The 13,293-nt window shown below is 43.1% G+C and overlaps 1 protein-coding gene across 10 annotated transcripts in view; it reads right to left on the minus strand.

Moving 5' to 3' along the window:
• The window catches only part of SEMA6D (semaphorin 6D), a 94,430-nt gene that overhangs the window by 57,896 nt on the left and 23,241 nt on the right, over nucleotides 1-13,293 (minus strand). For 3 of the 10 annotated variants that reach the window (XM_058156330.1, XM_058156329.1, XM_058156327.1), the window contains exon 1: nucleotides 599-771. The exons of 3 other annotated variants lie outside the window; for them this stretch is intronic. In XM_058156330.1, the coding sequence (XP_058012313.1) occupies nucleotides 599-617 (19 nt within the window). In that variant the 5' untranslated portion in view covers nucleotides 618-771. Of the gene's footprint in view, nucleotides 1-598; nucleotides 773-1,386; nucleotides 1,407-13,293 lie in introns of those variants that run through there. 4 more of the 10 variants (XM_058156332.1, XM_058156331.1, XM_058156337.1 and 1 more) reach the window with 3 other exon arrangements.

Consider the following 13,293-nt stretch of genomic DNA (forward strand, 5'->3'; position numbering starts at 1 on the left):
AACAAAAAAAAATGTTTTCAAGGGAAAACAAAAACAAAAACCAAGAAAGGCCAATTGCCTTTTGGAAAGCACTTTTGGTATCCCTTCAAGAAAGAAAGAAAGAAAGAAAGAAAGAAAGAAAGAGAGAAAGAAAGAAAGAAAGAGAAAGAGAAAGAAAGAAAGAAAAAGAGAGAGAGAGGGAGGGAGAGAAGGAGGAAGAAAGAGAGAAAGGGAGAGAAGGAGAGAGGGAGGGAGGGAGGAAGGAAGGAAGAATCTAAAAAAAATGTGTTTAGACATGGAACAATGGAATCTAGAATTTATGAGGATCCATAGACACTTATTTCAACCCACTTCTAAAGAGAACATAGATCCACCAAGCACATCTATGGCACCCGATCCAAGGAACGGAATTTTCCTAGGCAAAACGTTGAAGGAACAGCATGTGCCCCTGGAACGCTTGAAACTCCTACATTTGGTGTTTTTCTGGAGGGGCGGAGAAAGGTGGTTTGAGTTGTGAAAGCTGCCAGCAAATTACAAATAATATTTGTCTTCGAACTGCCGGCAGCCAAGAGCTGACCTTGAGAGCTACATCCAGTCTAACCCTCATTAAAGATAAAACCTGTTGCAGAAGTCAACATTTCACAAGAAGGTGAAACCGCTGTTCGTTTCCTTCTATGATCTCTGGCGATCTCTTTTACAGAACGCCCATCTTCTGCTTTCTTCTGCCTTCCAAAGTATCCAGAGCTGTCCCTCTGAAAAAAGAGACACCATTTGCCCGATGCAAGTGATACATTTTTAATTGGAGCCAGATTAGGACTTGCAACATCTTTCCCGAGGAAGCAAGAAATCATTTTTTTTTGTGTGTGTGTGTGTGTCTAATATTTGCATACACACAAAAAGTATGATTTCTTTGGTCTAACATTTTCACTTTTTAATATTTTTAATATTTTCACATGAGGGACACGGTGGCTCAGTGCCTAAGACAATGAGCTTGTCAATCGAAAGGTCAGCAGTTCAGCGGTTCGAATCCCTAGCACCACGTAATGGGGTGAGCGCCCGTTACTTGTCCCAGCTTCTGCTAACCTAGCCGTTCGAAAGCATGTAAAAAATGCAAGTAGAAAAATAGGGACCACCTTTGGTGGGAAGGTAACAGCGTTCCGTGCGCCTTTGGCGTTGAGTCATGCCGGCCACATGACCACGGAGACGTCGTCAGACAGCGCTGGCTCTTCGGCTTTGAAACGGAGATGAGCACCGCCCCCCAGAGTTGGGAACAACTAACACATATGTGCAAGGGGAACCTTTCCCGTTTTACTCCCTCATAGCGCTTTACAACACTGTCTGGGTGATTTACAATGCCAGCATTATTTATATATTGCCCCCAACAATCTGGGTCTTCATTTCACTGACCCCGGAAGGATGGAAGGCTGAGTCAACCTTGAGCCCCATCAGGATCGAACTCCAAGCTGTGGGCAGTTTGCCTGCAATGCTGCATTTTAACCATCAGGGCTCTGCAAGTTGATGTCTTGGCATGTAAGGGGAACCTTTACCTTTACTAGAATAGAATAGAACAGAATAGAATAGAATTTTATTGGCCAAGTGTGATTGGACACACAAGGAATTTGTCTTGGTGCATATGCTCTCAGTATACATAAAAGAAAAGATACGTTCATCAAGATACAACATTTACAACACAATTGATGGTCAATATATCAATATAAATCATAAGGATTGCCAGCAACAAGTTATAGTCATACAGTCATAAGTGGAAAGAGATTGGTGATGGGAACTATGAAACGATTAATAGTAGTGCAGATTCAGTAAATAGTCTGACAGTGTTGATGGGATTATTTGTTTAGCAGAGTGATGGCCTTCCGGAAAAAACTGTTCTTGTGTCTAGTTGTTCTGGTGTGCAGTGCTCTATAGCGTCGTTTTGAGGGTAGGAGTTGAAACAGTTTATGTCCAGGATACGAGTGATCTGCAAATATTTTCACGGCCCTCTTCTTGATTCGTGCAGTAATACTAATAGTTTCACTGAAGTATTTGGGCAGACAGAAAGAAAATGCACGAAGCCACTAAGATGTTTTATCCAGGTTATGCTTTATCTGGTCTGTTCATTCATCCTTGAACTAGATATAAGTAGTTCAGGGGAAATTAGGTACCAGAGAATATCCATCAAAACAAACACACAGGCACAGATTTTTGAGTGCATGGAGCAGAAAAAGAGTCCTTTCTCCAGACAATACAAGCCATTTAGAACTTTTGCATTTCCTTACGATCAAAGTCTCGTAATGGGTTTGAACTTCTGGCAGCCAATTATTCCAGGTATTTTCACACACGCTGCCCGTGAGCCCACATGTATGTGGTCTGTGGGAGTCTCAGGATTTTGCACCATTAGTGGCAATGTGCACTTCTCCAATTGGTAGTAAAAAATGCTACTGGTTCGCCGAACCAGTAGCAAAAAAAGTAAAAAAAAAAAAGTTCCAAAGATCAGCTGAGCGACGCGTTGTCATCGGTACTTTTTTTTTTTTTAAAAAAACTTTTTAAAGCATTTTAAACTATCGGTTCCAGAGAACCGGTAGTTAAAAATGCTTTAAAAAAGGTTTTAAAAAGGTTCCCAAGCTCGCACACCACTGCGGATTTCCTCCCTCCACTGTTCTACTTACCTTCCCAAGCCTCCTTCTGGCACATATTGCACATGTCTGCAGCGCACGTTTGATGTGCACTGCGCATTCACAGCCAGCGAACCAGTAGTAAACCAGTTCATATTTCACCACTGGCTAAAACATATGAAGAATGGTTTCAGGAACTGGGTATGTCTAATTTGATGAAAAGAATAGAATAGAATTTAGAATAGAATAGAATTTTATTGGCCAAGTGTGATTGGACACACAAGGAATTTGTCCTGGTGCATATGCTCTCAGTGTACACAAAAGAAAGAAAAGATACGTTCATCAAGGTACAACATTTACAACACAATTGAAGGACTAGGGGAGACATGATAGCAGGGTTCCAATATCTCAGGGGTTGCCACAAAGAAGAGGGAGTCGGGCTGTTCTCCAAAGCACCTGAGGGTAGGACAAGAAGCAATGGGTGGAAACTAATCAGGAGGGAAAGTAACTTAGAACTAAAGAGAAATTTCCTGACAGAACAATTAATCAGTGGAACAACTTGCCTGCAGAAGTTGTGAATGCTCCAACACTGGAAATTTTAAGAAGAAGATAACCATTTGTCTGGTGCAGGGTTTCCTGCCTAAGCAGGGGGTTGGACTAGAAGACCTCCAAAGTCCCTTCCAACTCTGTTATTTTATTCTAGGAATACGAGACCACCTATCTCCTGTCTACAACACAGTCCTTTCATTAGTTCCAAGTAGGCTCCATACCCGTTTGCACTACTCAGGTGACCCTGACAACACAGGTAAACCTCCAGGTGGCCTCAACAACTCTCTAAAAGAATGCAAATGACCAGCCGTCTGCAAGGACTAGAAATCCTTCCATTCCCCACCAGCCAGTCAGAGCTGAAGAAGCTTCTTGGATGAGAAGCGAAACGTCTCCAACGAAAAACCAGAAAATCCAGTTGCCTCTTGAAAAAAAGCACCTTTGCGACAACCATAACCAGGAGAGCTAAGAATCTCTCCATAGACCTCCCATCCTCTATTTCTAGCTCATGAATCCAAGGTCCAAGCAGACGTCCACTTCGCCGCCATTTATTCAGTGCCGTTGAAACTTTGAACAGCAGCTGAACAACTGGTCATAAATCAAAGACTGCAAAGAGAAATACAAATTTTATCTCGATATCCACATACAGTATAAAGGTAAAGGTAAATGTTCCCCTCGCATATATATGCTATTCGTTCCTGACTCTAGGGGGTGGAGTTCATCTCCGTTTCAAAGCTGAAGAGCCAGCATTTAGACTTATGTACCACTTCACAGGGTTTTACAGCCCTCTCTAAAAGGTTTACAGTGTTAGCATATTGCCCCCCAACAATCTGGGTCTTCATTTTACTGACCTCGGAAGGCTGAGTCAACCGTGAGCAGGTCAAGATTGAACTCCTGGTGGCTCAGCGGCTAAGACACTGAGCTTGTTGATCAGAAAGGTCAGCAGTTCAGCAGTTCGAATCCCTAGTACAGGACTCCCGCGTGAGCAGGGGGTTGGGCTAGATGACTTCCAAGGTCCCTTCCAACTCTGTTACTGAGAGAGTCAACTATGAATAAGATGTTGTCAATTGTCTAGCTCTTCTTCCTTTCCTTCTTCCGTTCTTCTGTACAGAACCATCTGTGCTCTACCATTATTATTATTATTATTATTATTATTATTATTATTATTATTATTATTATTATTATTATTATTATTATTATTATTATTATTATTATTATTTGCATTTATATCCCGCCCTTCTCCGAAGACTCAGGGCGGCTTACACTATGTCAAGCAGTAGTCTTCATCCATTTGTATATTTATATACAAAGTCAACTTATTGCCCCCAACAATCTGGGTCCTCATTTTACCTACCTTATAAAGGATGGAAGGCTGAGTCAACCTTGGGCCTGGTGGGACTTGAACTTGTAGTAATTGCAAGCAGCTGCTGTTAATAACAGACTGTCTTACCAGTCTGAGCCACAGAGGCCCCAGTATTTTATCCCTGTTTTGCAAGACCAGTTATTTTTGTTTTATGGCAAAATGTGGCTGGTAAGACCACTTAGCGGTCGCCTTAGCCAACAGAATCAAACGTGTGTTAACACAGCGCCTTCATTTGAAGAAACCTGACTAACACAACTCCTATAAATGTAGTCAAAAAATTCAAATGAACAGATGCTTTCATCTCCCGAAATTTGCTGCACGGAGATAAGAAAACGGGAGTGTGAGTTCCAGACATGCTTAGCTCCGTGTCACGGGGGTAATTAAACATAAAAAAAAAAATGCGATAGGTTGGAAGTCGCAATCGCCTTATGGCGATTGTTTTCCGAGAAAAGTGTCAGATCTTGACATTGGAACAAAGCAAAGAAGAAGAAGGGAAAAAACAAAAAAACAACAACAACCCAACTGTGTTTGCAACAGCGAGGAAGAATTGGTGCTTGTTGTAAATAAAACATGGAAAATGAGCTATTTATCCACAGTGGCTTATTTAGAACACCGCTAGGTCAATCAACGAGAAAAGCATCTGATACCATTAGCGGTGTGGTTGCTGTGATTACTGCCAATCAGAAGTGGAGCCCAGCATGGCTTTCTTTGAGTTATGAAGACTAAATCTATACAGAGTACCACCCTCCTTTTTGTCCTTGGTAGGTAGCTGGAAAGGGAAAAAGAAACATTTCCTGGATTGGCTTCAAGAAACTCTAACTCTTCTTCTCCTTCTCTTTGCTGTTCGCTGTGAGATGGAGACAATGAGCCCGCGCAATTTCCATGTACAGAAGCCAAGGGTTGGCAGGCTATTATTACTGCCACACTGACAATGAATCGGGTTTCTTCCACTACACCTAAGAGAAGCCGGGAGGTGGGGGGGGATGCGAGGTTAAATAGGCCATTATTGCAACCGCCGATGGAGATTCTCGGTCATCCGGCTCATGGTCGTCCCCAAAAATGCTTTTTCAAAAGGCAACTGGACTTCTCTGTTGTTGTTGTTTTGAAGAGGTTTCGCTTCTCATCCAAGAAGCTTCTGCAGTTCTGACTGAATGGTGCGGGAATCTGGTCGTTTCCTTGCAGTCCTCTGGTCGTTTGTACTCTCTCTGAGAGTCGTTGAGGCCACTTGAGGGTTTATCTGTGTCCTCAGGGTCACCTGAATCGGAGTGGAAATGGGTGTGGAACCTTCTTGGAACTGCTGAAAGGACTCCATTGAAACAGGACATCAGGGGTGTCACATCCCTCCCCCTCCGTTACTAAACTAAACTAAACTAAACTAAACTAAACTAAACTAAACTAAACTAAACTAAACTAAACTAAACTAAACTAAACTAAACTAAACTAAACTAAACCTCAGTTTTGACTTTTAATACTTTTAATATTGCAGCTGCCTTTCCAGGCCACCTAACAGCACCTCCAAGAATCCAGTACAGATAGTCTACTACTTATGACCAGTATTGGGACAAATATTTCCATTGCTAAGCAAGGAAGTTCCTAAGTGAGTCAGTGATTTCCGCTACCGTTTCGATGAACCGGTCCGAACCGGCTGAATGCCACCTCTGGTGAATACTCCTCATTTGTGCTTTTTGTCTGGATTACCTTGAAGGGCTAATAACAAGCTTGGGAGACTGGAAGTATTTCTCTCTACTTCTCCTTTTACTCTCCAGAAAACTAGGGAGGGTGTCTTCTGAAATGCTTCCCTTGCTCCTTCTCCTTCTGGGCCCACATCTTTTCTATGATGGTTGTCCAGTCCACAGCTCTTCCTTCTGTCTCCCAAGGCCTTTCCCGCAGACCACAACCACAGTTGGCCTATAGCTCTGTCCTCCAACTAACCCGGGGTGAAATCTACTTACCTTCCTTACTCGTTTGGAAGTGCACATGCTGTGTGTGCGCTCTTGCTTCACTCGTGCGTGTGTGTCACACGCCTGCACAGACCTTCTGAGCATGTGCAAAAAACACATTATTTCCTGGTTAAAACCAGGAAGTAATGACACCCGGCTGGGTGGGCAGAGCTTTCCTCCACCATTGCTACCGGATCGCCAAACCACCAGCCACAATCGCTACCGGATTACCAGATCCGGTCAGAACCGGGAGCATTTCACCCCTGATCTAACCTGTTAGTGGTACTCGCTTCCTAGCCTCAGTGAAATTGGACATCTATTTGTCTATGGAAGTGGGACATCGTGGCTCAGTGGCTAAGATGCTGAGCTTGTCAATCGAAAGCCTGCCAGTTCAGCAGTTCGAATCCCTAGTGCTGTGTAATGGGGTGAGTTCCCGTTACTTGTCCCAGCTTCTGCCAATCTAGCAGTTTGAAAGCAGGTAAAAAAATGCAAGTAGAAAAATAGGGATCACCTTTGGTGGGAAGGTAACAGTGTTCCATGCCCCTTTGGTGTTGAGTCATGCTGGTGTCATCCAAGTGGCAGTGGTTCCAAAGGTACTTTTCCAAAAAGGCAACTGGACTTTCTTGGGTTTTTTTCTTTGAAAATGTTTTGTTTCGCATCCAAGAAACAAAGAACTGAAGAACTGAAGAAGCTTCTTGGATGAGAAGCAAAACATTTTTAAAGAAAAAAAACCCGAAGAAAGTTCAGTTGCCTTTTGGAAAAAGCATTTTTGGGATTGGACATATGATATATTTTTGCCCAGTGGTTGAACAGAACAAGTGTCCGAATCAAAGATGACAACAAAGTCACCAAGCTGAAAACTTTATCTGTTTAGTCAGAAAGTTGAAAACTTTACATCTCTTTCATTTCTCTCTTTCTTCCTCCCATCTCTCTCTTTTCCCGTTTTCTTTTACTGAGGTTGTAGCATCCAATGAATTAACCTATAAGCATCCCAAGTTGATCCCTGCCGTCCAGGGGTGCATTTTGCATATCAAAATGGACACATTTAATTAATTGGTGCTTCAATTATAATTGAACATACTCAGGACTCCCTTTTATTTTTATAAAAAATATCGACAACTCCAAAAGGAGGGTGGGAAACAAAAAATCAGGAGGTGAAGAGCAAATAACCAATCTGTTGCTTTAACAGCAACGGTTCACGTGTTTTTTTTTTCCAGGAACCACAAAGGATTTGTGTGTTAACACCTCTTGATCTGTTTCGAAGTAGCTGAATGCATTATTCCGCCCCTCCAAGCTTTAACACCAAACTTTACTACTGAACATCACAGCTTTGATCTTAATTGGCTGCAGTTATTTGCAAGCTTTTAACTTTTCTGGGAGAATTCTGCCTTCTCTCTCTCTCTCTCTCTCTCTCTCTCTCTCTCTCCCCCTTTCTTCCCTTATAAGCAGACAGAAGGTTTGTAAATGGCGAGGATGACTTTTAATGATCCAACTACTCATGGCTTGATTAGATGCTTGGAGGGCAACTTTCAAGTCACTCCACACACACACACAAACACACACACACACACACACACACACACACACACACACACACAAAGAAGGGGGTGGGGAAATGACATCCTTGCTAATGGAAGGTGAAAAGCAAGCCACCACGCTGAACTTTCCTGAAAAAGCGACGATTTAATTGACATGAAAGTAAAATCTGAAGGGCCCCATTTTCTTCCCCTTCATCCTTTCCCTCCAACACCTCCCCTCCGCCTGGGATGAAGCGAGAATCAGCCGGCAGCTGAGAGCTCTGCTTTTGTTTCTGACACCATTTTTTTTTTAAAAAAATCCCTTCCCAGTTGAGTTTCACGCCTGGGGAACAAAGGTTCCCTTGACAGTCTGCCAGGACCTGCACTTATTCTAGGACAAAGGGCAAGATCCTATTGTTTGCTTCAGCTTGTGATTAACTCCTATGAAAGGTCTATATACTGTTAATTTAAAGTAGCTGCTTGATGGATCGCTATTTGCTCGGCCGACACTCTATGAATCCCAGATGAAGGCAGAAGATGTCTTGAGTGCTGGAGGGGTGTTTTTTTTTTCCCTTCACAAGGCTCAGCTCCCCTCAGCCCTTACCCAAAGCGATGTTCCTGAGAGCGTGCAGAGTGAAAGCACTCACAAGGGCTGCGTTGTCCCACAGGCCGAGCTGAAGCAGAAGCAAGTACGCAGGTTTTATATAGCTCGGTGAGGATTTGCAAAACAGCAACAACAAAATCTTTGCATCCGCAGATTCAATTCCCGCAACTCCGTTTCAGGGGTAATGGATGGAGGGGCTTCCACTAGAGCCCCCCTGATTGTTATTATCCATTAGAAAAGGTAAGATGGATTTAGGACAATAAGGCAATTACTGATAGGAAGACTGAGGGATCCTGACTCCTTGGTACACTCTGAGGTTGCTGGTTGTTGTTTTTTTTGTTTGTTTGTAGACGTCTCATTACCCAAACTAGGTAACATTATCAGCGCAATAGTGGCAAATATCAGAGGATTTTTCAGTGGATAATTAGAACTGCAGAAAAAATAATTGCTACCAACCTGCCTTCCATTGAGGACCTGTATACTGCACGAGTCAAAAAGAGGGCTGTGAAAATATCTACAGACCCCTTGCATCCTGGACATAAACTGTTTCAACTCCTACCCTCAAAACGACGCTATAGAGCACTGCACACCAGAACAACTAGACACAAGAACAGTTTTTTCCCAAAGGCCATCACTCTGCTAAACAAATAATTCCCTCAACATTGTCAAACTATTTACTAAATCTGCACTACTATTAATCTTCTCATCGTTCCCACCACCCATCTCCTTCCACTGATGACTGTAACTTTGTTGCTTGTATCCTTACAATTGATATTGATATTGATGGTTTTCTAGTATGATTTGATTAATTATTTGTACCCTATGACTATCACTAAGTGTTGTATCTTATGATTCTTGATGAATGTATTTTTTCTTTTTATGTACCCTGAAAGCACATGCACCAAAGTCAAATTCCTTGTGTGTCCAATCACACTTGGCCAATAAAGAATTCTATTCTATTCTATATCTTAGGTTCGGGTGTAGGATGAGGATGAAGGTTTGTTCTCAGAGCTTATGGGTTGGTTTCTGAATGTTTTATTACCAGGCTACCATGTTTTCCCCAAAATAAGACCCTGTCTTATATTTTTTTTGAACCCTGAAATAAGTGCTTGGCCTTATCTTCAGAGAGGGCTTATTTTTGGCGAGAGGGCTTATTTTAGTGCATGTGCTCAAAAGCCTGTTTGGACTTATTATCAGAGGATGTCTTATTTTAGGGGAAACAGGGAAGGTAACATCTTCAGCGGAGTTTAGGGGAAGTCAATGTCTTGTGTTTTTTTGTTTATAAGGGCTTCAAATCTGGATGTATCAAATCTTGTGATGGGTGCAATGATAAGGAGATGACTTCAGGTTAGGGTCATTGGGAGGTGAACTGCTCCCAATCCTCAACCAACACCCCCCACCAGACACACCCACACCTGAAGCCCTTATAAACAAGAATTCTGACCTAGACATCCCCTAAATTCCACTGAAGATGTTACCTAGACTGGTAATGAGGCCATGATGGCTCAGGCTGTAAGAAGCCTGTTATTAAAACACAGCTGCCTGCAATTACTGCAGGTTCTAGTCCCACCAGGTCCAAGGTTGACTCAGCCTTCCATCCTTTATAAGGTAGGTAAAATGAGGACCCAGATTGTTGGGGGGGCAATAAGTTGACTTTGTAAATATACAAATAGAATGAGACTATTGCGAGAAGGGCGGAATATAAATGTAAACAAAAAAAATAAATTAAAAAAATGAAACGTTCGGAAACCAACCCACAAGCTCGGAGAACAAACCTTCAACCCTCAACATCATCAATGCTAGTAAGGAGTGGGGTTTGGGAACAATTGTGTTCCTAACTTACCAACTGCAGTGATTCACTTAGCAACTGTGACAAGGGAAGTCGTGAAATGAGCCAAAACCAGAGGTGAAATACTTCCGGTTTGGACCAGATCACCCGATTTTGTAGCAATGGCAACGGGTGGTTTGGAGAACCAGTAGCAAAAATCCCTGCCCCCTCCATGCCCAGCTGAGCCGCGCAATCATCAGAGGTTTTTTTTTTAACTTTTAAAAGCATCTTTTCTTTGGGCAAAAAAATGCTTTTAAAAGTAAAAAAAAAAGTTGGCCACGCCCACCCAGTCACATTACCCCCCCGCCAAGTCACGCCCACAGAACTGGTAGTAACAAATTTTACATTTCACCACTGAAATGTAAACTCACTTAACTGTCTGACTTAATGACCAAAATTCTGGACCCAATTGTGGTTGAAAGTCAAGGACGACTTGCATTATTTATTTATTTATTTATTTATTTATTTATTTATTTATTATTCAAATTTTTATACCGCCCTTCTCCGAAGACTCAGGGCGGTGTACGGCACAGATAAAACATGGGTACCAAAACACTTAAAAAATCCAATATTATATTTAATTCAATATGCTGAGTTATTAAAATAAATATGTAAAAATTCTAAAAAATTCTAAAAACCCCACTAAAACCCTCAATAAAATCGTTAGGCCAGCCCTGCTTGATGAAAAAAGAAAGTTTTGAGCTCGCGCTTAAAGGTCCGAAGGTCAGGGAGAAGACGTAGCCCCACTGGTAGTTCATTCCAGAGGGCTGGAGCCCCCACAGAGAACGCTCTTCCCCTGGGGGCTGCTAGCCAACATTGTTTGGCCGACGGCACCCTAAGGAGGCCCTCTCTGTGAGAGCGCACTGGACGATGGGAGGCTGTAGGTGGCAGCAGGCGGTCCCGTAAATATCCCGGTCCCATGCCATGGAGCGCTTTAAAGGTGATGACCAAAACCTTGAATTGCACCCGGAAGACCACCGGGTTGCATTTTTTTATTGCATTAAGTTTGCATTTTGTACTTAAGTCTAAAGGCAGCAGGGTTACTAAAGAATTACTTGCTCTCTGGCTAGAGAAAGGAGGACCTGCTAGGCTCTGCATCATTGAGACATGTCTCTTGCTTTTGAAAGTTTCTGGAGCTCATTGATTGTGTTCAAGGATGAGTAACCATGAGTTGCGGCATATTTCACAAATGGCTGGGTTCGCACAGCATGCACAAATTAAAACAAATGAAACTGACTTGCAGTTTAGAACAATGTGTGAATCCAGCCTTGGTCAGCCAATTGTTCCTCAGCTGCCCAGCACAGATATTTAGAAATGTAACATTAGAAAAGCAACATCTTCAGATCCTCGCACCCCATGCCAAGACATCAACTTGCAGAGCCCTGGTGGTTAAAATGCAGCATTGCAGGCAAACCAGTGGTGGGTTGCTACCGGTTCGCCCCGGTTTGGGCGAACTGGTAGCAGCAGTGCCAGGAGGCTCTGTCTACCTGCCCGGATGTCATCAAATACGATCTGCACATGTGCAGAAGCTTCTGCGAACTGGTAGCAAAGGTAAGTGAAACCAACACGAGGCAAACTATGCCCACAGCTTGGAGTTCGATCCTGATGGGGCTCAAGGTTGACTCAGCCTTCCATCCTTCCGGGGTCAGTGCAATGAGGACCCAGATTGTTGGGGGCAATATATAAATAATGCTGGCATTGTAAATCACCCAGAGAGTGCTGTTAAGTGCTATGAGGCAGTATAGAAGCCTAAATGCTATTGCTATAATTTCAGATCTGGTCATTTCTGGAACCACAAATCTTTTTATTCAAATTTGGCCTCTTCCACGCCTCCCCGCCCCCCATAGTCTCCGTAAAAACATGTCTCACATTGATAGATGATTTCAAGTGACTCAAAGAACAAGGAGATCCCAAATAATCAACATGGGTATTTTTTTTAAAACTTGACTTTTCCTGACACCTTAAATAGGCCGCAACAATAAACAAAAGTGGCTGCTCGCACAGCCTTCATTTCTGCAGATTTATTTATTAAATGTAGACGCCACCCATCCGGTGGTTCAAGGTCACCCTGATCAGAAATGCTGGGACAGTCTTAAGTGCAAAGACGTTCTAAGTTTAGCTGTTCCTGGAAGTAAATACCGGACAGATAACACAGCAAATTGTGGATGACCGTTTCCTAGCGGTTCTGTTCATGAGGAAGAGCCAACTGGCATGACCCAAACCATCTCATCCGCTACAAATGCATCCTTTTATATTTCTTGGAAGTCATCTTACCAGTTGGACTGCCAGACAAACCAGCTTTCTTTCCGCCCAGCCTTTATTCGCATCCAGACCCTGTCTGGATTTAGAAGTCATTATGATTTTTTTTTTGCTTCTGATTAAATGTTCCATTGCTTTGTCTTGGATGTGTTCCAAATCTCTCTCTCTCTCTCTCTTTCTCTTTCTCTCTCTCTCTCTCTCTCCCTCTCTCTCCCCCCTCCCTCTCCCTCCCTCTCCCTCTTCCTCTCTCTCCTCCCTCCCTCCTCTTCCTCCCTCCCTTCCTCTCTCTCCTCCCTCTCCCTTCCTCTCCCTCCCTTTCTCCCTCCCTCTCTCTCCCCTCCCTCTTCCTCCCTCTCTCTCTCTCCCTCCCTCTCTCTTCCTCTCTCTCTGCCTCCCTCTTTCTCTCCCTCCCTCCTTCTCCCTCTCTCCCCCCACCCTTCTCTCTCCATCAACCCACTGAACTCTACAGCAATCTCCCGGAAAACACTGTGCTTGCTACCTCATCAAAACAAGGCCTCTGATGCACTATTTTAATCAGAATAAAAGGCAATAAACAAAAGCAAATACTGAGAATAAGCATTTTGTCTCGTAATGAATGCACTGATCCTACTAAGCAAGGCTAGGTGTCACATTTAGGGGTCAGAGGTT

The sequence above is a fragment of the Ahaetulla prasina genome, chromosome 13, assembly GCF_028640845.1.
Source record: "Ahaetulla prasina isolate Xishuangbanna chromosome 13, ASM2864084v1, whole genome shotgun sequence".
NCBI classification, from domain to species: Eukaryota; Metazoa; Chordata; class Lepidosauria; order Squamata; family Colubridae; genus Ahaetulla; species Ahaetulla prasina.